The 24,921-nt window shown below is 35.5% G+C and overlaps 1 protein-coding gene across 1 annotated transcript in view; it reads left to right on the top strand.

The window, feature by feature from the left end:
* SLF1 (SMC5-SMC6 complex localization factor 1) overlaps positions 1-20,255 on the top strand; it is a 33,029-nt gene extending 12,774 nt beyond the window's left edge. The window contains exons 8-18 of the mRNA XM_066339308.1: positions 547-705; positions 1,265-1,431; positions 2,570-2,707; positions 3,264-3,429; positions 9,782-9,926; positions 11,618-11,763; positions 13,653-13,819; positions 14,320-14,423; positions 16,396-16,488; positions 16,866-17,048; positions 19,441-20,255. Coding sequence (XP_066195405.1) covers positions 547-705; positions 1,265-1,431; positions 2,570-2,707; positions 3,264-3,429; positions 9,782-9,926; positions 11,618-11,763; positions 13,653-13,819; positions 14,320-14,423; positions 16,396-16,488; positions 16,866-17,048; positions 19,441-19,937 — 1,965 coding nt within the window. The 3' untranslated portion in view covers positions 19,938-20,255. The remainder of the gene's footprint in view (positions 1-546; positions 706-1,264; positions 1,432-2,569; positions 2,708-3,263; positions 3,430-9,781; positions 9,927-11,617; positions 11,764-13,652; positions 13,820-14,319; positions 14,424-16,395; positions 16,489-16,865; positions 17,049-19,440) is intronic.
* Positions 20,256-24,921: the final 4,666 nt, after the last annotated feature.

The raw sequence follows: 24,921 nt of genomic DNA, 5'->3' as shown, positions 1-24,921 counted from the left end.
CCTGCTTCTCTCAGCTGTGCCTTCTCCCAGAATAAGGAGAAATTTGAATTTACCAGAGCCTCAGGCTGTGTGGTCAAACAAAAAAGCTGTATTTCAAAAGAAGTTACCTGGCAGAAGAAAGCAGTGCTTTAATTAACAATACGCTTGCAACTGGCATAAGCTTTGGCTTGAACCTGAACTAGAGGAAAGATATAAATAGCAATGTAGCTGAGACCTTCAATAGCTCATTAGTGTCATTAAGAGTTTTGCTGTCATGAATGGCAGAGAATAAGATGGAAGTCCTGTGCCATTAAGATCTTCTTGACTGGAAGGACCCCTTCTGCTTGGAAATAAGAGTCCCTTTCCCCCTTCCTGGCAGGCATATAAGGTGGTATAGAATAACCTCCATGTCTTAGTCACATCTGCTCTGGCTATGGCAAAAATTAATTCTATCCTGGCAGAAACCAGGATATATAATACCAACATTTTGCTTAGAGATTTCCTGTTAGTTACAGCTTTTTTTTCATTTAGGTTGTAATTTTTGTTACAGTGATATTTTATTTTTAGGTTAAGAGGACTGACTGGTCCAGGGGCACCTGGTCTATACTTCAAGGATTAGTAGAAGAGGATTTACTTCATGATGCAATCACAGAACTTGCTGCAGGCCAAATGTGCAGTGCACCTCCTGTGCAACTTCTTCATCCTCTTCTAGAATATGTCCTATTGGTGAGAAAGGAAGATATTTTTAATAAAGTATTATTAAAAATAAAAGCGATAACTGGAAGTGTTATGATCTTAGCTTCTAACATTTTATTTAGTAGTTTTTAGTGATGCATTCTTTTTTGTGCTTATCAATGTGCTTGTAAAAAGAAAAAAGATCTAAAAGAGGTTTTTTTCAAATTAGTATTTATTTGCAAGCCAAATGAATGTAATGCTCTAAATATTGTGGAGTGTTGGCTGCAAATATTTTTTGTTACTTTCAGAAACAGCACTATGCTACTGTGCCACAGATGGAGAGATTGGTTGAGGTGAAGGTTTGCTCTAAACAGTGGTGCGTTCAACTGGAATATCACAGTAGATCAAGTTAACCTTTTTCTCCTTCTTTTTTTTTAACTATGTATTTTTCTCCTTGGAGTTACACATTAAATTGCATGTTACTTCAGTGATTTAATTTGGTCACTTGGGATTGTAAAGATTAAAGAATATAAATAAACTCTTAGTGGTTATAGATACTACAGATCTTTGTCTGGTCTGGGGCCAATATTATTTTCTCATTTTATTACAGGGTAACACTGATCCAATATTTCTTGCCAAACTTTGTCATGTTTTTTACCTTATTCTTCATCGTGAACCTCCTTGGAAGTCTCCATCTATGTTAAAGTATTATTTGGATCTTCTTCAATGTCCTATCTGTAAGAAAGGCACATGGTCCTTGATAGAGATGCTTGTAAGGTAAGAAAGATTAATGAGGTACTGCATGCAATAGTTATGTTAGTCCAAACTCAGGGACAGCAGGGGAGAGTTGGCATTTTGTAACAGATTTGGACATTTCCCTTCATGTTTCAAAAAGCATTAGGTCACTGGCAGATACACTTATTTTTCTTTGAAAAAATTCAATTTTCTTAGCCTTATTAAGAAATAATTTTTTAAAAGTATGTTATTTACAGAGTTTAATAATCTGTGTACTCTTGCTATTGTTGTGTGTATATATACATAGAGATAAACACAGACACACATGCATAAATCTGCGGTTACAAAGTGAATTCAAGGTTTATCTTACCAAACATGAAATTTCATGTTGTATTTTGGTTTTAATCATATCTTTAGCATCTTTATGAGAAAGTCTGATTATATCTTATCTACTTCTACAAAGACAAGGCAGTGATTAGGGGCTGTTTGGTTAGTCTATGCTTTATCTAGAGAAGTCATTTTTTGTGATCTGCATAAGCAGAAATTAATTCTTCATTTAGAAAAGAAACCTTTTCTTATTGCTGTGATAAAACCTTAAGTAACATTTAAATACTTTTATACAACTCTGATTACAGATACGTGAATGTGTGTGATTGTAAGCATGTCTTGCAGAACATGACAGAGAATTTGTCTTTTAGATAAAGTATTTTGTCTTTTGGTACTTCCTGGAGACTACTATCTGTGGTTCTGTGAAGTAGTATGTATGAACTGTAATCTGAGCAGAAGTTTGTCGGATGTTACCATGTCTGTAAAATACTACAAAACTATCTTGTATTTAAAAGATTTAAAGATGTTCTGTTTAATATAGTAATTGTACAATATCTCAAGTAGAGACAGAAAAATGAAATCCAATTAAGTTATTTAGTTTACACTATAATACAAAATCTTCATCTGGAACACAAAAGCTCAGTCACGAACATGTTGTTTTGGTTTGGTTTGGTTTTTTTCTTTTGAAAAAAGCTTTAAAGCGAGAAAATTAGGCTTTAAAATGTTAACTTTTACTAGAGAGCAAGCTATTTCTATGTCAAAACAGACCAGATTCCAAGCTGACTTTTTTGTCAATGGGTTATCTGTTATTTCTATCATACAAATAGAATTTTTCATTTTTTTATTTTTTCAGGTCTTGCCTGTATTGCAAAAGAGCTTGTCATACAGTCACAGTTTCAGGGAAAGAAGATGAACTGAGGATAGTTCACAAAACATTATTGAAGTTTGTCTTTGATTTACTAAAAGATGAAGTAGAGTTTCTGACAAAAAGGTGGGGTTTATAGAATAATACATGCATTTCTTTATTTACAGCAGCTTCTATCCTGATTTGTGTATATACCTGATAAGTTACTGCTCTACAGAGCAGTTTAGCAATTCTATTTATATTTCTCAATTGTTAGTTTGTTTATTGTAAATTCATAGTTTTTTTCCTAATCATGTTTTAAGATGTTTTGTTTTTCCCAGCCTGTTATTTCACTGAGTATTTAATCTTGCTCATAAAGGGGTATTTTTTGGATTTGCAGTACTTTGCTCTTCATTCTTTAAGGCAGGCAAGCAGCATTTTGAATATATTGATTTTATATAATTTTTTTTATTTCAAAAAACTGTTAGTTCCTTATTATCTTAGGGACACAACTACCTGTCCTTGGTTTATGAAGTATAAAAGAAGTCTAGGTTTTGGTTTGCCTTTATATAGTAATGGTGGCCTTTACTTTATGTAAATAGTGGTATTTGAATTAGAATATAGTTACTAATATATACTAAATATATTAGTAACTGTAACAGTCAAAGTGGCATAAAGCTTTAGGTTCACTCTTTTTTTACAGTTTGCTTGAAGGAATGGATTCACAGCACCAACAAGTCTTGCCACAGACGGTTCTTATGAAGACATTCTTGCATGAAAGTGGAACCGCAGTGCTTTTTACCAAACACATAAATATTCTAGCAGATTGGGTCATACTTTCCCATAGAGAATTGAATGGAAAAAATAATGTGAGTGTGAATTTTATACTTTAAAATAATGAAGACTGACACATTTTTTTACAGACATCCCTTTGTTCATTCTTCTGTGAGGAATTATATGTAAGTATCACAGCTGCTTGTTATAGCTGCCTTCTGTTGTGAAGCATGCTGGTTTTTGCTCCACTAAAGGGAATGAATTGATCCATAAGATTTTTATATAGATATGTAGAGAAGAAATGAGTCATGAGTAGCTTGTTGGCTACATTCAGATGTTCACATGCCCTTACCAGCAGGTATTATTGTAGTTATTAGAGACACCAGCTTAACACATTCTCTCAAGCAATATGGTGTAGCTAAAGAAGTGATTATCTTACTTTACAGTGACAGGATTCAGGAAACATTTGAAAGAGAAACCTAACAAAACTAATGCTTTTTTTGTTGTTTGCTGTAGATATTTGCACTGTTATACTATAGTAAAATGCTCTGGTTTTCCTCCTAAGTCTTTTTGTTTCATTTGGTATATTTCGGAGGACTTAGCATAAAAATGGAATTGAAGGCACCTTAATTGCTATTCTGTGACCTGCTGACCAGCAGGACATTGACCTGAAAAATACTAAGTGTCCTCCATACCACCTATATCTTTTCAGAAGCAAGAGGCCTTGTAAAACATCTTTGACTTCTAGATTCTCACATGAAATAAAACCTAACTGCTGTCTCTGCATTCTCTTTTAAATTATTGTGAGAGCACAGAATAAATAGGTACTCCATTCACTTTTTCCATACAGTAACAGAACAATAGAAAATAAAGTATTTCAGGGAGAAAAAGGCACTTTCAATACCTAGTAGTTATTCATTATGCTATGAAAGCAAAAAGATTAAACATGAGAGCTTCAGTCATCTTACCTAGCCAGACCTCCTACCTTTTTTGAGTGCTATCAAAGCAAGACATTGTGAAACAGTGCTGCTTTTCATCCTCGGTCAAGATATTTAAAAAGTGCCTAAAATTAGGCTTCTATACCCATATTTATATTTAAGCAACCTATCTTTTCAAAGGTACTGAGCAGCAAGCAGGCTTACATGCATTTGGTGCAGTTCTGTTTCTTTGGAAAATCACACTGCTTTCATATTTTTCCTGGCTGAATCTGCAGTTCAAGTGTAGATACCATTTAGTTTTTTCTGCTGTGGTTTCCTTTGATGGGATTCCAGTGCTGTAAGCCATGCCTTTCTCATAAACCTTTCTTTGCATTGGCAGAATTGGCACTTTGTTCAGACATAAGACATATATGAAATATTTTAATACATGTATGAAAAATAAGCTTAATCCCCACACACAATGTAAACCACAGAGATCTGACTCTTGTTTAGATTCTATTTGTTTTATATACATATGTATCAGAATTGTTGTTTCAGTACAACGTGAACCTGTTGCTTTCTCACTTTGATCTTATACACTGTAGTGTAAACTGTCCTACAGAGATGAATTCTAGCCTTAAAATCAGTTTGTTGCCTCATAATATCTGTAGTGTATTATGTTTTTTCTAACAGCTTTATTCCTCATAATTTTCTACTTTACTTTCTTTCCCATTGCATTTTTTGCAACAATAAACTCTAAACCAAAATACCGTATTTTGACAATCCAACTAATTCATCCCTTCATTCACTCTCAATCTTGTTATACTAAAACTTGGTATTTTTCTGTATTTCCAGAGACTTAATTTTAAAATTCCATTGCACAGTTTAAAATGTCATTCAGAAAATCAAAAGAGCAAAATCTCCCTAGCTGTGCAGACAGGACTGTGTTTTCTCCTTACTGTTATTTCAGAGATACATAAATAAATGCACAGTATTTCCGTGTCATTAGAGGTAGCATACAGGGTGCAAAATTGTCGCTCCTTTCTTCAGTTTGAGGGTGTGAGTCATTGTTACCAGTTGTGTTTTTTAACCAGTTTCGTTTTTTAAAACCTGTCTGCTTTAGAGGTAACACTTTGGCAAGAAGCATGTAGGGCCATTCAGAAACCTAAATGAAAGGAATGGGTTTGGGTATTGTTACTGTTTGCATGTGGTTTGTAGCACATTGCAAAGGTGTGATCATATTTCTCAGTGTACATAAGTGTGTTAGCTTGTGGGAAGAAACAAGCATGCCAGTTGTGATATATCAAACTTCTGTACAGTTCTTCAGCGAATATACATGATGTAAGTGGAAACAGATGGATAATTAAACCAAATTCTTTCTTCGGATGTATCTAATACAAAATTTTCTGTTAAAAATGGACAGTTACTAATTTTTTAGCTTTTTAGTATCAGATTCTCTCTTCTTGTAATCCAGAGATTGCAACAAATGAGCACTAGAGTGCACGGAAAATATCTGCATATGGTTCCTCTCTTGTAGCGCTGACTTGTTGCAAAATTATGTTTTATGTATGTGTGTAAACACACCATGTAAAAAGAGCAGTCCAAAAAAAGAGAAAAACAAAGCATGAAGTTGAGTGCATTTGTTTTCTAGAGTTAGATAGAATTGGCTGTATTTTAGAAGTAGCAGAATAAGAATAGTGACAGTAAATTGTATGTCCTCCCTGATCAGTGGGTTAATCTGTTGGGACAAATTGGTGGAATAATATTGATGTGCTATTCTTGTAGTTAAAAATGCACTGCCTAACAACATTAAAAAATTGCTATTATTTGAGCTCTTCATATCAATTTTGAATATAATTCTGAAATAAATTAGCATTTATTTTTTGTTATATTATTTAAACAGGTATGATGTGGAAAGTCCTGGTCAAAGTTCCTTGTATTAAATTTCTTAATTCAGTTTTAGAATTTACCAGGGAGTGTGTATATTGCTTGTAACATTTCTATTGCATTGAGCTATTGCATGGTTCTTCACAATGTCACAGATGGTCTCAGAAATGCTTTTCATCCCTGAAAATACTGGTGGGTATTTTTTTAAGAGAGATGTCTTACACAGCCTGACAAAGAGATAACAAAGGCATTCATTTAGGTTTTTAGTTGCATAGTTGTTAGTTTAGTTGCATAAATTTGTGTAGTGTAGAACCAAATGTCTTTCTGGTCTGTCACTTGCAGTAGCTTTTTTGGAAGTATGTTTTAGGCATTTGTGGAGTACTACATTTACAGCACATGAAAAAAAGAACTCTCTTCTAGAGTTGTACACATAAGAACTTTTATGTGTAAAAACACACTGTGAAACTTCTGCTGCTGTAGCACTGTATTTGACTTGACAAAGCATTAAATGGAACAGCAATGTAGGAATTGCATTTGCTAAGCTAACAGATATCAGTTGAAGTGATGTGACCTTTGTATGCTAACACAGTCAATAGCCTCTTCCCACTTCTATGCTTTTCTTAGTGAGATAGCTTTGATTTTCAACAATAAGAACAAGGAAGAGAATTTTGAAAAGAGGTTTCACTGCATCTTACTTAATTAGCTGTACGTGGTGTAGTGGGTTGATCCCAGCTGGCAGGTAAGTCCTCACCCTGCAGTGGGCTGAGGGAGAGAATCAGAAGAACAGAAATTAAAAAATGTATGACATTGTATAAAGACAGTTTGATAAGTGAAACAAATACGTACCCACAAGCAAAGCAAAATAAGGATTCCATTCAATGCTTGCCATCAGGAAGCAGAGGTTCAGTCACTTCCTGGAAAAACAGGGCTTTATAAAACATGGCAGTTTCTAGACAAGAAAAACACCATCACTTTGAACATGCTCCCTTCCTCCTTTACACAGCTTTTACTGATGAGCACTATATTTAGAAGGCCTGTGGTCATTTTGGGTTGTCTGTCTTGGCTGAGGCCCCTCTTAGTATCTTGTAGGAGCAGAGCGGGGAAAAAAAGAGGTCTTGGTTCTGTCATACATGGTAGCAAATTCCAAGTTTAATGAAAGTGCTTGGGGTTTTTTTCCTTTCTAATACTGCATGTTTTCATTACTGTGTTTATATTGTTTTGTAGTTGAAATTGAAAATATTTTTAACATGTTACCATTTAAACATTTTTAGAACATATGATCCTTTCAGGAAATTGGACCAATTTCCCTCTCCTTCATTTGTAGCATTGAGCCATTTATTTAAGAAGTTGAGGAGAAGCTCTTGGTTTGTCCTATCATTCTTTGACCAAAATGCCAACCAAAAAGCCTATGCTAGTTGGCTGTATCTGGTTTGTCTTGTCAGCATGCAGAGATACTTGGCTGGGCAAACATAGATGCAACTAGAGTACCAGCAACATTTAATATGCACTGTATATCTGACTGAAAAGTTATTAATACTTGCAGTATAAACAGTGATTATTTCGGTCTTCTGCCTCTTCTGTCTGCTTTCACCACCACTCTTTTGCTTAAAAGTATTTCAAACAGGAATTAAGGTAGTGATTTAGAAACAAGAAACATAATGTAAATATTTGTGGTTTAATCTGTATCTACCTCAATATTACATCAATATGTCCTTGATCCTGTCACCTAACTTTTGTTAAAATTGTGCTTGTTTGCTGTGTTTGTGAAATTTATTTCCGGCAAAGAACAATTGGTGGAATTATAATATTCATTCAGTATTTTGCTTCGGGGTCCAGTGATAAGGGGAATGCATAGTTAAGGGAAATTTAAATGCATTTCAGATATTTTAAATTGTTCTTCAATTTCTGTTCCTGAATCCTCAAAAATAAGGAGTGTAATGTACCTTTTTTAATCTTTAAACTTTAGTTGAAAAATTATACTTTTGGGTTTTTGATATGCCATATCTTTTGATATGCCATTTTTTTAATTATGAGTTTTCACTGTTCATCTGTAATAAAGTATTATGACATAATAAAGGAAGGGGCAAACCAAATCAAGTAGAGTTTAAGAGATTAAGAGGAAGTAGGCTTGGAAGCAGTCTTGGAGATGACATTCGTAATGGATTTTGTCTGGCCAGCTCTTAAAGATCTTCAGTGATGGAGATTAGGCTTCCGCCCCACACCATGTTTATTTGTAATTGTGTTCATTCCTTTTCTTTTGAGTGACAAGTAACTGTTAACTGTAGGGATAGTATTTGTGTAGTTTTCAACAAATCACTTAATGTTTTATTATCATCTATCATCATGTCACAGTCTCTGTTCATATGGATATCTGTTTGGTTTATTGCTGCTCAAACTGGTTTTGGTACTTTTCAACTCCTTAGGAATCCTAGTAAATTATTTTAAATCAACCTTGAACATGCTTTGTTCTCAGAGGAATATCAGACAAGGCATTGACTGTAGTGTGTAGACATTCCTTCTGGTTTGTCTCTTACCTAAAATTGTCTGGTTTCAAGTAGTCATCTTTCACAAGATGCCATATATCAATTGGTGCTCTAGTGTAACAGTAGAAGTTCTCTGGTAGAGTGCTAGGTCAGATGAATATCATGTGTTCCTACTGTGGTGCCTGTGTTCTTCCAGGCTGTGCTTTCAAAACATCTGGTGGTACATGTGGTCAGAAGAATAATTTATTTCAGAGTAATTTTATAAAGTATTTCTACATGACTCAGAAGGGTATGTAGATAGATGTGACCATGCACAGACTAACTCAGACACTAGAAACACTGCTTTTTTTTACCTGACCAGTATTGATTAAGTGCTCACATGAGTGAATAAATACATTCTTCCATTTCATGGTGGGACCCATAAGGAATATGTTTGTTTGTTTGTCTGTTTGGGTTTGGAGTTTTTATTGTTGTGCGTGCATATGTGTGCCTGTTCAATGTAGAAAATGGTAAGGCTAATATTCAAGAGTATGGTTTTTTCCCTAAATTTGTAGGTGCTCATCTCTTTAGAATGTAGGTGCTCTCTCCTTTTGGTAGCTGAAGAAAGTTTCCTTCTGCAAAGTGATTGCCAAAGTTTCTTCTGTGCAGAACACTAATGCTTTGCGTCGTTTTCACTTTTGGCACAAACATATATAGTCACAAAAAGAGCTTTAATTTCATGTGAAATCTTCAGAAAAAGGCAACACTAATAGAGCAGAGAAAAAAAGATTCCTGTAATTGTCAAATTAAGTATGAAGTTAACTGGAATAAGTGCAGTATTTGCAATCTTATGGTTAAAAAAAAATTAAAAAGAAATCACATTCCAATTGTACTTGTAAGCTTTGACACCATTTTGTATATTGTTTTAGATTGTTTTCATAGAACCTGTTTTTCTCTGGTGCCAAAGCTTAATTGATATGGCATCAGTGACACTTATTTTGTTGATCTGGCTGCAACAGTTAGTTAGCTTTCGAGCAGAAGAAAGGCTAATGAAGGAGCAACATGGCAGCAAGAGTGCACTTTAGATAAAAGAAGTTCTCTATATTATTTCTGGTACGTTATCAGTGTGAATTTTTTATACAGTACAGATCAATAAATACACCTTTTTTGTTCCCATTTAGGATTTCAGAAGTGAAGTTGCTGGTCTATTAAATGCAATTCTTGGAACTGTAGTGGACTATTGGATCATATCAGGTTTGCTTATGGACAGAAATGTGTTTGATGAAGTACGTGATTTGGCACATTACCTTGCCATTTTGTGTGATGGTGAGTGTTTGCAAGGCCTCTCAAAAGTCTCCTAGTCAGATACACTAATTCCTAATTAAAATCTTTGGTTTAGTTTCAAATTGTTTGTGTGACTCCTACAACTTCAAATGAAACGTTTCAACATCTCCTTTCAAATCCTTGGACTTAATGGAGGGAATGGGAGGAAATTCCATTGCGTCCCGTGAATTACTGTTCTTCTACATTAAATATAGTAGGTAAACTGGAAATGTCACAACTCAAATAATCATTATCATTTAACTTGGAATGTTGGTTGAGTTATCTGCACATTTTGCAACAAGGAGTTGAGTAGCTTGAAAGACAAAAAAAATAATCTCAAGAAAAGTATTGAATTTTTTTAAATTTGAAACATAATTCCCACCAAAGCTTCCCGACTTCTTTTCCAACCATCATTTTCTGTCATAACAGGTGTATGTAAGCTTCATTTAAAGTGTATCTGCCTTCTACCTGAGCATTCAAGAAGAAACATCATGAAAAGAAATTAAACTAAAATCTTAATCTCTAGGCAATTTGTTCCACTCCAGTCTTACAGAAATCAAATTATGAGAACTTTCATAGACTCACTTAGATCTTAGAAGGCTAAATCAGTTTGAAATTTATGGTGTTTAAGTCAATGGAGCTTTTAGTATGTACCTTTCCAATGGATTTTGTTGCTGTGATGTAGTAGGGGCAGCCTTGGATATATATTTCTGTAAGACTTTCTTACTTTCCTTCATTAAAAAAAAAGGAAAATGAAAACAGAATTCAGTCCGTTAATAGAGATTATTTGACTTGTGCCAGTTGGTACAATCCACACTACTCGAAGCGAAATTGTTGTGAGTTTTTCTAAATTCAGTTATGCTTACAATAGCAAACATCTGTATTCTCAGACTTGGTTTTCTGTTTAGATTAAGCCTACAGATTAGTTAATTTAGAAGCATTTCTGAGCAGAACAGAAGATTCCCTAAACACAGTGAAGATTTCCTTCCTCATGGCAGATATGCTTTCCAACATTTTCAGTTGTTAGTTTGACAAAATTATATTCTTAGAATCAAAATACAAATTCTTACCACTGTAAGAAAAAATACAGTCTTTCTGTCATCTTTTCTAAAACAGGTCAGACATATGCCTGTCATATAGTGGTACATGTATGGATATGTAAGTTCTTTTGCCACTGTGTGGGGCTTTTTTTTGAACAGTATAAGCAATTTGGTACATCTGAATGGTGTTGCAATTTGCTTATGGTGACTTTTAACATAGAACTCATAGGTCACGTTGCATTACATGCAGGTTTCTTGTTCATGTGTTGTAACTCTTTACATGAATTTGTCTCACTTAGAGATTTAAAAGATGATCACTTGCAGAACTTCACAAATAAGTAATTTTATTCTCAAAAGAAAGGTGAAACTTTTACAACAATGTATTAAGAGCATTCTAAAAAGTTTTACACAAAATGTAATGCTTTGTCTCCTAAAATATGTTCAACATTCTTTCAGTATCTGGTCATCTTACTAGATGATGGTTAAAATCTATTTTAATGTGAAGAATTTTAGTAATTTTTATGGAGAATAAGCCTTTGAGTCTGCCATAGGAGCAAAAAGTCTGGAAGAGCAATCTTCTAGATAACTAGGTGTGTAGATTTCTGTATTTTCATTTTTAGGCTTACTTTATTTTTTCCGATTGCTTTTATCCAGATTTTTCTGCATGTCAGTTAAAAACGTTTATTTGTGCCATAACATCCAACTGGCTTCAAATGTTTGTTGCAGAAGCAATTTTCAAGCAAATGTGTTTACAGATGAATATTGCTGTTTCTACAGAACCACTTTCTCTTCGGAAAATAGTAAGTAATGCTTAATAACTTAAAACACTTCAGTATTTTACAAGTAATTTGATTCATAAAAGTCCTGAAATACATATTTTCTTTTAGTCTAAGGTCATGCTTGTTGCCTGCATTGTCTTTCCATGTGTTCCACTGCATTTAAATTTCTCTTTACCTGAGATCTGGGTCAGGAACAATAGTAAGATTTTTCTTACCAGGGAATTTGTCATTCCTGATATCTGTTTACATGCAGTTATCATGAACGTGAACCAGTGCAACAACAGTGAAAGCTTTTGAAAACAATCCCTGATGTAATGGTTGCAGCGTTATATTTGTACTTAAGGAAAATGCCAAATATAGTGTGATTTTTCTCGGCCACCTTTTCTTTCAGGGTTTTTTAAGGGATAAGTCTGGGCATTTCTTACATAGAACGTTTTATAATTTTGAACCACAGTGTATTCCTGTGAATTTCTGCTCTTAGAAACTTTCTCCTATTTACAAACCTTTGCCTGCCTTCAAATAACAATTTGTGATAGTTGGTGAGGAAAAACATGGTAAAAGGTGCAAAAGAAATTCTCAAAGTCAGAGAATTTGAGAATTCTGGCTGGCAGGATGCAGGCAAATCAGAGCAATCACATGGTAGTGTTATGCCCTAATTTAGCATCTCATTTCTGTAGTCTTAATATTGATGACTAACAGAATATGGAATCCATAGCCATTTGTCTGCGTTCTACTATACTACAGGTAGTCACAAAAAACGAATTTATACCTTTGTACATTTCCCATACATAAGTGTTCATAAATTTTACAGGAATTCACTGAGAAGAGAGGTCCCTGTTTGTTAATACAGCACATTTAAACAGAGATTGAACAAAAGACTGTCAGAATTCTTAACATAAACCAACTCCATAGCTAATATTTGCTATATATTGCCACATACAGAGCAGGATCACTACTTTTAGTATTGCCACAACAACTGATCACTCTTCAACTACTTAAATTTTTTATAGTGTTTGAAGCAAGTCTGTGTGCTTTTTGTAGTTTTCCTTAGTATAACTGAGTCTCCTTTCTCATTCCATACAGTCAAAATTAGCTGCCGTCCAGTTTTGCCAGTTCTTCTCATACAGCATCTTACTAGCTAGGCTTTTCTCTGAGTTCAACAGTTCCCTGGTGGTAAATGTGCAGTGAAAGTGCAAGTAAGGTGTTCCTCATCTACTGCACATTGCTTGCAAGATCTACAGGGAACTGCTAAATACTCAAAGCCTTCCTTAATACTCAAATATAATTGTTGTGTATTTGATGAATTCCCCTCACTTGTCTTTTTTCCTATGCTTTTGCCAAACTGCAGAAACTTAGTTGACCTTCTTAAATGAGCAGTGTAAGTGCATTTGAAGCTCTGTGTTACTGGAAAGAAGCTAACATCTACAACAGCCAAGACTGTCCTAACAGAGAGAGAGCACCTAAGAGATAACTGGTTACTGCTTTTGCAATGCTCAAAGAATTCATCCAACCCCTCATCTCAGACGAGATAGAGTGGAGTGAGTGATTTGCTTCGTGATTTGGGAGCAGGAAGTCTGTAAATGCTTTGTTTTAATACCTGAAAGTCAATTAACTGTACTCAAGTCTTATGTCCAGCTAATGAGATCCAGATTTTCTCAGCTGCCAGAAACCTGGAAGAGGCTTAGAATTTCCTGTTTTCTGTCTCAGACATACTCTGAGGCCAGTGTAAAGAGTGAATTACAAAAACATCAAAAGGGAATGCAAAAGACAAGTTGAAACAATCTAGATGTACAATCATTCAGGGATCAGATTTTTAAAAACTTAGAAATATGTGGATCATAGATGACTGCTTTGCAGCGAGTGCAACAAAAGAAAATTTCTTCATTTATAAAACGTTGCTTTTGCAACAGGTCTGTTCCTATTCACCTGCTTTGCAAGAGATAGGGATGCGTGAGACAAAGATACACAAAGGAAAAAGAAAGAAAATAGGGCAACAGCCATGCCCTGAGTCTCAAAAGACATTACAGATGCTAAATGGCGATAAGCAGAACCAAGTCAAAGTGCTGCCTGATCTACCGTAAGTAATACCTATAACATCACCAGTTTTATTCTGCTTTGGGGGACAGCTTCTGACCTGACACATTTCTTGAACTTTATGTGACCTGTTTTGTTGTCTACAAATTACTTCAACTGACAGAAAGCTCTATTCTAAGCCTGTAACACCTCTGCGCTGGGGTTTCCCCTTTTCTCTTTTCCCCCTTTCTCTTTGAATTTCAGTGTATGTGCAGACTGATGTAGTTATGTTTGTCTAAAATTAAATTTATAGGGTATATACAGAAGTTCACTGTTCATAGAATTACCTTTAAAGAAAGTTTAAAAGTGGGCAATCCTATTATTTCTATTTTAAATACAACTATAATTAAATGGCATAGAAATTATGTAATTAAGTCATTTCATAAATGATGCTGAAATGGATAAATCTAAGTATTCTGTGTGTACACACTTAGAACCATTAAATACATATACATAAAATATGAAATAGGGATTTTAAATGTGTCCCTTTTGCTCTCTTTTCAGTGACTCAATCATTAATAGGCTTAGAGCAAAAACAGAAGTTCAGACTGCACACACCAAAGAGAGTTATCTTTTGGCTGAAGAGGTATACAAGAGAAATATTAAAGGTATTCTATATATCTAATTTATGTTAAGAAGTTTAAAGTGGTTAGAATCAATACTTTAATGTTTAAAAACTTGTCTGGATAAATACTTGAATAAAAAGATGGGTTATGCTTAAGAATTATTTTGTTATGTTCCACATTTGTCTTTTGCAGTGCCTGTTTAAAAGGAGGAATTTGTATATACGGTAAAATAAAGTTGCCTTCTTCATTACCCTCCTTTTCCCATACATTAAGTACAGTGTACAGTTTGTGCGAGCTCATTCCAGTCTTGCCTGCCTTACTTTGTTAATCCACCTCAACCTGTGCTTGGTAGGATCAACGTCTTCTGATTTGCAAGTATAATTCAGTCTTCATCTCTCTGAGTCCTAGACATTTTTGTGAACAAAGACTGAGGAGTATGCTATGTTACATAGCTGTTTTAAGCATATGGACTGTTTTCTTCCAGGCATTCAGCCCAGACTGTGAAAGGCACTTGGCTTTTGTTTTAACTATACTGGAACTCACATACCTAAGAAATAAAACAGCATTGCTGTAATTCATTCAGTTCCTATTTATTATACAAGTTTAATAAATTGTACTGTGCATGAGACTTGCTTTACTACAAAATTATTTGCTGGAACTACTTTTTCATCTTCATCAGAAATTTGCCTACAACTCTTAATTAATGTGACACTGAGAAGGTTCAGAAAAAACTGGCAAAAGCAAGCTGGAATTGTTCAAATAGTTAAAAACAGAATCATATCACAAACACTGATGGAAAAAAGTAGACCTCATTCCCTTTAAAGGTTTAAAAGAACTTCAGCAACAGTCAGACCATATATCTTAAAAACTGTTTTCCTTTGTTTTTATTGCTTTTGCAAGTAAAATTGATGTGAATTGCTCCATCTGATTTCTACAAGGAAAAGTGAGCTGAAAGACTGGACAGGGTGGGGACCAAACAAACCAATGCTGGGTTTTTTTTCTATTCCCCCTGCTAAAATTATAAGTAGTATATTCTGTTGAAAGAATAGATACAGAGGTGACAGATTTACATAGTAAAGGTATTAATGTAACCAAATGTTCCATGTAAATCTTACTACAAAAGCTAAGAGATCTAGCCTAAGAAATATTGAATTTCTAAGATGTTTGGTTCATCATCTTTCACCTGGTATCAGGATTTCCCCCTGGCTCTTGTTCAAACCTAATCAATTATTGAAAAGAAAACAGCATTTAGAATGTGTCTGAAGTTTTTATTACACAGAAGCTAGTGGTGTCTTTACATACATAAGCAGTAGCTCTTGGTTGCTTGCTGTTCAAATTTTCACACTTATTTCAGCTGTACATGTTGCTAAGGTTTGGGAATTTTTTTCCCCAGAGACGACTACTAGTACTACTACTACTTATTAGTAGTAGTAGTAGTAGTAGTAGTATTAATTGCCTTATTCTCCCCTCCTCCTCTATTGCAGCCAAATCAGACAGCCTATTGAGAAACAGCAAACCATCTGCTAACAGATTTGAAGTTTTGATTTATGCTTGAGTGTGTAGAGGCACTTGTGCTTAGCCAGAAACATTCATTTGAATTAAGCTATAAATGCTGTGTAAAAAGAACCGTACATTTTAACGTAGGTTCATGAATAAATTTAAGGCAGGTCAACTGCACTCTAAAAGTTTTATTGCTTCAAAACCCAGTATTTTTGGTGTTTTGTGATCACTTGGTGCTTTTATAGTGTGAGTGAAGCTTTAAACCTTGAACTGGAGGGGAGATAATTCCTGTGTTAAACCATTTGCGGTACAATTTCATTGCTGGATCTCTGGTGGAACAGAAGCTCCGTGGGGTTTTTTTCCTTAAAAGATGTTTAAACAGGATAAAGGAAAATCTTACTCATTATTGAGTTTTCTGGTACATAACCAGGTCTCCTAGTTCCAGGCCCTTTGATTATTTTCTTTAGTTGCTATCTTGCCTAGTCTAGTGTAATCTATTAATTTTTCATGGTAGGAGAGACAGCCCTGCATAAAGCTTGCAAAAATAACAAAGTGGAGAGATTGATTCAGCTTCTCTCTTTGCCAGGAATAGACATTAATGTTAAAGGTAAGTTATCCATTTTCTCTACAGAACTAAGAAATTAAGATGCATAAAAAACTGTATTAGTATCTGTTTGGTAACAAGTTTGTATTTATACAATCTAATACTCTTTTACTTAACACAAAATGAGGACTTAATAGCAGACATTAAGGTAAGATGAATTCATAACTGAAGTGTATTTTAACGTCACATTTTCTACTGATTTTTAAATATGCTATTTTTTTCAAATGTTTTTCAATAGAATTTCTTGTTTTGAAATCACAAGCTGCCATTCTAGCTGTAATGAATACTAAAAAAGTAGTGTTTTCCTCAAATGAATGACATTATTAACATTTCAGTATTACTTCTGCTGTTTTAAAAACTTACCATGATTTATAATTCAGACTATGCTGGCTGGACGCCTTTGCATGAAGCCTGTAACCATGGTAGCACAGTGTGTGTCCGTGAAATTCTGGAGCGTTGTCCAGAGGTAGACCTGCTCAGTCAAGTGGACGGGGTGACTCCTTTGCATGATGCACTGTCAAATGGACATGTAGAAATTGGCAAGCTGCTACTTCAGCATGGGGGTGAGTGCATTTATGCTAAACTGGTTTAGGAAATTATCCACTGTTCTGAATCCATATGAAGTTCTCAGGATTTTTCTTGATAGTTCCCTAAAATACAAAGTTCATATGAAATATTTTGAAACATTTTTAAGCCAAGCTGGTTTGTTTACAATAAAAAGAATACTTTTTCACACTTATCTTGATCAGCTGAATATGAAATTAAACACGGATTTCCACATGTTTTTCCAATATGGTAATGTTTTTATCCTGCATTTTACACCATATGGATTGCAACTATATTCTCCGCTAATGAAAGTAAAGATTACCTAGTCACCAATCAAGGCTAAGTATTTTCTATTGTTTTGATCTATTTTTTACTCCAACACAAAAACAGATCAGTTAAATCTTTATATATTCATGTATTTCAACATACATTTTTTCAGCAATTGTAAAATTAATGTGATAGTCTCTGAAGAACACAATTAGTTTGGTAATTAGTTTAACAAAGTCATCAATATTGTAATCATAACTGCTGTTTATGGATAATAGTGGGAGGGATGCCTTAGTTTCTAAAGAAAGTATTTGCCCCTTAGGCAAACACAGAATGCTTTAAACAATACCTTTTGTGAAAGACAAGGGTATTTATATCTTAAAGTATGTACTGTGTCCATGTATTTGATTTAGCATGTTTTAAAACCCCCTGAATATCTGCAAAGAATGGTAGCAGCTCTTCCTTCTTCTAATTAATTTACTAAAATGAGTGTCTGTACCACGGCCCTACTGTCTCAGTGTAAACTGTGCTTTATATGCCAAGTCCAGATTTTTTCAGTCAAAATCATTCTGTGTTTAGTCATGAGACAGAAGAGGGTATTTAGACAGCCTAAATTACAGCCTGGTAATTAAGGTAGAGAAAAAAAATTTTAATACATTATTGGCATATGACCCTATGTATTTACAGTCTTCTCCTGCCCCCTAAAGGCTGTGGCTGTGTCTGTTATGCAAGCACCAGATCATAATCAATACATACTTCTGCAGTTCTACCTCTGTTTATTTACTGAGTATCAGTTCTGTGGCTCCCAGGTGTTTTATATCTCTATTGAACCCTGTCACCTTGGCATCTAACATGCCTAGCCAATGCCTGGGCCTAGTTCTATCAGTTGAAGTGATGCAGTAGCCAGTATTATAGTAAGCTCAGCTCTTCAACTGGAAATGGCATTGCATTGACAGATGTGCATTTTTCTAGGCTGTTGTGAAGAATAGGTAGTGGATGATCTTGTTATCATAGGGGAAGAGCTCTACTTGCACATGCATTCATCAGGGTTTTCTGGCAAGTGTAAGGTTGCATGTATCTTTATCTTTGCCTTTGTCACCCTCTGAGTTATGGTCTGTCAAGTAACTGACAAGCCCATGGTTGAAACCATGTTACCTATTCAGTGTGAATTTACTTAGCTCAATAATTTATAACACATCTCTCTAAAAACATATCTACTTTCTGTCTATAAAAGCCTTTATCTTATGGAAGTTAATGACGCTAAAATCAGTAATAAAAATACAGCTTTAATCAGAGCAAAGTTAAAATATCTATTATGGATATGTAATGTGCGAGTTTACCTTTTGTCATTAAAATATATTTCTGAAGAAGCATTCATGCTAATATGGCATCATTATTTTAGCACTGTAATACAAATTTATGTAGGAAGATTCCTGATGTGTTCATATTTGAAAAACACTTGTAGTGTTTTAACAGCCTTCATTTTTTCTTACTGATGCAGCCTTTCTTAAACTTCCCAAGAGATGTGTAAGCTATTTAAATACTAGTAGGTCCCTTGTACTAATAAACAGGAAATACCAAAAGGATTTATTGGTTCAGGCTAGTTCTGAACAAATAAACATGTCCCATTTACTTACTTTAAATTTATTTATTAGAGCAATTACATTTTGCGTTTTAGAAGTCTGTTAAGATCCAAATTTGAAATTCAGTTGTTGGGGAAGACTTGGATTCCTACTCCAATAGTTTGTTTACCTTGCTGTGCAGCAGAAGGCAAGGATGGCCACGTCATCCAGAAAAGTAAAATAAAGACCATGATAGTAACGTGCCATTAATTTGAAGTCAGTGTCAGCAAATAACCTGATCTACAAAGAACTTAATAGAATTTTACAGAAGTAAATAACATTACATTTTTGCATACTCTATGCAAGTTAAGAAAATATTGTAAAGAAACTGTTACAAAGGATTTCTCTACACGTTCTATCTTGTGATGCAAATATGTAAGTGATAAGTTATATTAACATAACTTGATACAAAAAAAAAACTTAGACACCTGGCTTCTGGCAATAAGCAACCCAAAGCTGGGTTCAGCTGCCAGTTCATCACAAAATGTGCTGTTGTTATTAATGGTTTTTTCCTCCTAAGGGCCAGTCCTTCTAGAGCAAAGGAACTCCCATGAGAAACTGCCGCTGGATTATGTTCAATCAGTCATGGTAAAGGAAGAACTTTTGAATCTTGTTTATCCAGGAGAGAGCATTGAAAACTTCTATGAATGCAGAGAACAAGAGTTTTGTAATCAAAAGAAAGAACTATGTTTGTTTTCATTTACTAAGATGCTGATTAATTTTTGTTCTGTTTATAATTTGTCTACTCCCCTGACTGTAACTCTGAGAGCAGTAGCTTGTTCAAATGTACTTCCAGTAATGGTTTGTGAAAGCTCTGAGATGAAAAATACATTTTCTGGAGATTGGTTGGTAGATATGTATTTTAAAGAGCTAGAAACTTTTGAAAAACTATCAGAGTTTCTTCAAGAAATATCTGAAAGCATGTTATCCTTCCCTGGCGAACAGGCAAAGGCCTTATTAGCTGTTCTGGAAACTATGGTAGAAGCATGTCAGTGCCTAAATCTTTCTAGCAGTTAAATTCCAAACAAGCCACATTGGCTGAATCTTGTGTGTGTTACTACCTTCCATTTGCCTGCCGATCTGATTTTGTCTGATCTTAGGAAGATGCTATATCATTTACATTCAGTTAAACGTCATATTTTCTGTCTTGGAAGTATTTTTTTAATGTGTCTTGTGCCATATTTCTCTTTGGTTTTATGAGGTAGTGACCCTGAACTTAAACTAAGCAGTTGGTAGTTTCATTTCTTGAGAAAGGCTTGTGTCTACATATTTTGATATCCCTTAGTAAAGCTAATACTATAAATATGTCATGAAATAAAAACATAGGAAAGCAAATTCCTTCTATCCATTTTTGTCTTATTTATCCTTGTCTTATAAAAATTGTTATTGAATTTTGCAACATACAATTAATTTAAAAGAGAAGACACTATATATTTACAGAGTCAATATATAATATTTCCTATGTCTTTGTTTAGTAGAAATGGTCACACAAAGACAGGTGGAAAATGTTCCTCATTAGCACTCCGTTGCTTGTAGTCTTGCTCATTTGTGCAGTGACCAGGTGAAGGAGACTGGTTCAGATCCTTGAGTGATCTCCAGAATTCCAGTGGGTACCACTTGCTGCTTCCTAAGTCAGTGATGCTTTGAACTGAATTTACTCTAAGCAAAACTTAAAGCTGTCTTTGGTTCTGCTCCAAGTCATGTTGTCTTGCAGTGATTTGATAAAACCATTACTCTGGCATGTAATGATCTGGTAACACTCCTGGGACTACCTCAAAGGAAGATGCAGGTGGAAGCAGTGGCACAAATCTAGTTATGGTGGCAGAGAAATTTACAAAGGGTAGGGCAAGAGTTTAAGTATAGACTGGACATCATATTCTGGCACTAAGTATGGATATCTTTAAAAATTATGCCCCACTTAATATGAAACTTGTTCTCCATTCTGTGATGACGTGCAAACCACACATGGTAAATTCTCTAACCTAACAATTTAGAACTATGTGCTACATGTTCTATCAGATGGACTTTAAAATTAATTAAGAAAAACTGAAATTCCCATGCTGTTCTTTAAAAGGTATTGAAGGCAAGGCAGGTGAATGTTTTGGTTTAGGAAGACAGGTGTCTGCCAGTGAAAGCTGGAGTTGCCCTTGGAATGGAGAATGTAAACTACTCCCCCCCTTTTTCCGATTATAAATTAGCAGTTTAGGCAAAAGATTTGGGAATGGAAATAGCAGTTCTTTGCTAGTATGTATAACAAAGCAAACAAAAACAACAACTACAGTATTAATAAGAAAAACAGTACTAAGAACCTTGAGGGCTTTGCTTCACAAAAAACCACGGCGGTTTGGTCTTGGTGCCTTTGTAGGATCCTTAGAGCACCAAGCTGGAAACAGTAGAAAAGTCCCGGGCTGGTAGTTGGAGTGGCAGGGTGTCCCAGCACGGCAGGGGCAGGGTGTCCCAGCAGGGCAGGGGGTGCAGGGTCACTCTGTAGCAGACAAGCAGTGCTGATGGAACCACGACGGTGGGGCAGGGCTGGCCCAGCTCTCCCAGGGCGGCAAAGGAGCTCAGAATTCCAGGGTGAGCAGATGATGGCAGATTTCCCAGGACTGGACTCCTCCAGAGACAGTGAACTCTTCTAGCAGGAGCATCAACCCAGCTGTGCTTTCTCCCCAAACACCGAAAACCAGAGTGCCAACCTGCCCCAAGCTCTGTCCTTTACCTGCCCCAAAACTCAGATTATCTCCACCTCCAAGCTTTGACCACCCTTTTATTTTGGTTGAGTACTCTTAAGTATCCAACACTTGTTTTCCTTGGTAACTTACATGGAAAAAAAATCTTTAGAGTGAAAAAGGAGCAAACCTAACCCTCAACAGTGAATTATCTAATAGTGCTTATGGGTTTGAGGTTGTCCTAGGGAGACTTTATGATGCTTGTATCCCCAATGGTCTGTTCTGTTTGTGCTGTATGTTGAGTTCTGTGCCTTTAAGACTGGTTCTGAGAGTGAAACAGGGAAAGAAAAAGCACACAGTTTGTTTTGGAATTTGGAAAACAGCATTCAATCATCTGCTTTTTTTTCCTCAAGACAGTGGTGTATGTTGAAGGCACAGACAGCAGCCGGACAGCAATCTTTTTTCTTTTTAGTTTAGCTAGCTGAGGCAAAGAAGCTTCCTGGAGTGCTTTTTTTTTTTTTCTTTTTCTTGGGACTGTTTAAACCTTCTTTAGGCTGAAAAAACCCAGAGGAGCACTGAGGGCTGGCACTTGCGGCCCCCCAGGGCCTGGACCTTCGGAGGGACTGGGACTGATACGAGACTGAGTGAGCTGAGCTGTGCCCACAGCAAGGACTTCCTCAGTTTTGCCATCCCTCTTCAGAGTAGTGAGAGGTTTTATTGTTTTATATTATTCATTCTTTATGTTTGTGAGCATTTTGTTTGTTTAAATAAATAGTTTTTTCCACTTTTCTCCGAGGAAGTTCTTTTCCCAGACTGCCTGGTGGGAGGGGCCATTTAAGTTTGCTCTCCAGAGGCACTCCCAAATTTGCCCTAAACCAAGACTGGGGTTGTAGCAGTGTTACATGTTTTGAGGAGCCCTTATTGCTCATTTGTACAGAAACATCTGTAACACTTGCCCTGCATCTTCGTAAAGATCTAAAATAATTCCACACTAGGATCTGGAGGAGAGACACTCAAACATGAGTGCAGTTTATCCATTTCCAAGGTAAGAGAAATAAGAGCTGCTTTAGAGTGAGGATACCTGATTTATTTTTTTTTCTAATAGATTAATTAATAGATTAACTAAAAACTGAGCCTTCAAAAAGTGGGTACAAATAAGCAACTTTCCAAATTCCAGTTCTTCTGTAATAGACATTTAGAACATTAAAAAAGAAGAAAAGGGGAGGCGAGAGATCAACAACAAAACAACTAAAAGAAAAGGTGTGGAGCAAGAGCTGCTTCTGTAACTGATCTTGCTTGACTAGAGGGATTAAGTTCTATTGATGCATCTGGCATGAAGTGCATTAAAATTTCCCTTTAGCCTTTCTGTAGCTGAGATATATCACAGCAATCCACAGATGATGCTCAAACCAAGATGACTTTGGAACTAGACCTTCCTTACTCTAATGTTCCATGCTTATTAATGACCAATTATTATTTTTATACATGCAGGCAGAACAACGTGCTCTAATAGACTAAAATATCATTGCATATTGGATTTCTTTCTGTTTGTGCACTTTTAATTTGTCTTTAGTAAGAAACGCCAAAGAAACCTTTCTCATACATGAAATGGACAAATAAACTTCAGTATTTCCTTTTGTAGGACCCATTGAAAGAAATTGTACATATGTACTTTCTAAGAAGAGCAAAACATACATTTAAGTTTACGATACTAACATTTGCTTTAGTCAATAATTTGATGCGTAACAGTGAATTTTAAATAAGTGGGACTCAGAGGACTGCAAAAAAATTCTGGTGGATCTCAGAAAGCAAATCCTTTAGAATATTCATAATTCTAACATACCAGTGACTGAAATGAAAGCAGGAAACACTGTGATTTCATTCATTTTGACCTGATGTTGATTGTGTTTATTTAGCCAATACATACCTGCATTATTTGTTATTACCTATGTAACATAGAAAGAAAAAAACCTGCACATCATTCATTTAAAAAGTCGTACTTCACTATTTAAAACAATATCAAGTACCTCCTTCCAAGATAATGTAGGTAACATGCTAAATGAACATTATTAACACTGGAAAACAAGCCAGTCAAAAGTTAAATCACACATTTGGTAATGTTCCAGAAGTAGCCCCAACTTAAACACTATCTGTGCACACAATCAATCTTTATATGGTAATATAATTCTGTTCTAAAGTTCTCTTAGTTTAAGGATCATACACTGAAAGTTTTCCTGTTACTTCCCAGTTGTTGCAGTTCAGTTGTATACATGGTCAGTTTTACATACACTCAAGTTTGCAAACTTCATTCCCGTAAAAGGTTTTAAATATATCTGTCACATTTAACATAAAATTACATGCTTCAGCCAATTTATCAGAGTACCTGTTATCTTTGGGTATAGTAAACCCTTCCTGCTAAAGTGAGATCTATTAATAACTGATTGTTTGCTTTTTAAAATCTCTTTTGTTATGTACGATATTTCCCTGTCTTAGCTAAAACAACAAAATCAGCCTTTTTCTCTAAATGCCCATGTTTTACACACTGACGTACCTCAGAAGCACAAAGATCTATCTTCACCCATCAATCAATCATATTTCTTTGCAGGCCTTTAAAAAGTTCTTGATTATTTTTCACAGTCAATGTACAGTTGGAGAATATCTGTACCAAATAATAATGTTTCAATGCTGCTTCCCAGTAGGTGAGTAACAGAGTTCAGCAAAGTAGTAAAATGAAGGGTAGAGGACACTGGGATACGCAGTCAGGAATTGTAGTGGCACACAAAAGGTGTTGGTCAAGCTTTGAAAGTTGCCCAAAAAGTTGGATTAAGCATAAATTTCAGTGTCATACGCTCTGTGTCCCATCCTGCTAGGAAAGGGACAGTTGGGAAGGATTCTTTTTGATAGATTTCTTGGACAAGAATAAATCATAAACACAGCAATAGTATATCTGAGACTTGTTTACTGATAAAGTAGGGTTAGAACTCCTGCAAAAGGGGGATAGGAAAAGGAGCAGAGAGGGAAAATGATGCAGAAAGAAATAGAAGACAGGGACAGCATTACCACAAGAACCCCAGTGCTCTGTCAGTGTCAGCTTGGCAGGTGGAGTGCACATGCTGTGAATTGTGATGCATTTCTCTAGCTCCCCTGGCAGTCTGCTTGCCATTTCCAAACATCAGCAGGCTGCGTATTCCTTCTGTTTGCGAAGAACAGGCTGTCATGGGCTGGGGCGCAGTCCTGGAGCACCTGTGGGTCCCAAGGATCGGGGAGCCGCAGCTGCGGGCATGATTAAGTGCAGATGGCACCTCAGCACAGGAGACACTGCTGGGCACAGG

This window comes from Sylvia atricapilla, chromosome Z (genome assembly GCF_009819655.1).
Source record: "Sylvia atricapilla isolate bSylAtr1 chromosome Z, bSylAtr1.pri, whole genome shotgun sequence".
NCBI classification, from domain to species: domain Eukaryota; kingdom Metazoa; phylum Chordata; class Aves; order Passeriformes; family Sylviidae; genus Sylvia; species Sylvia atricapilla.
Note: the sequence above shows the minus strand (reverse complement) of the source record. Positions and strands in the feature narration are given on the sequence as shown.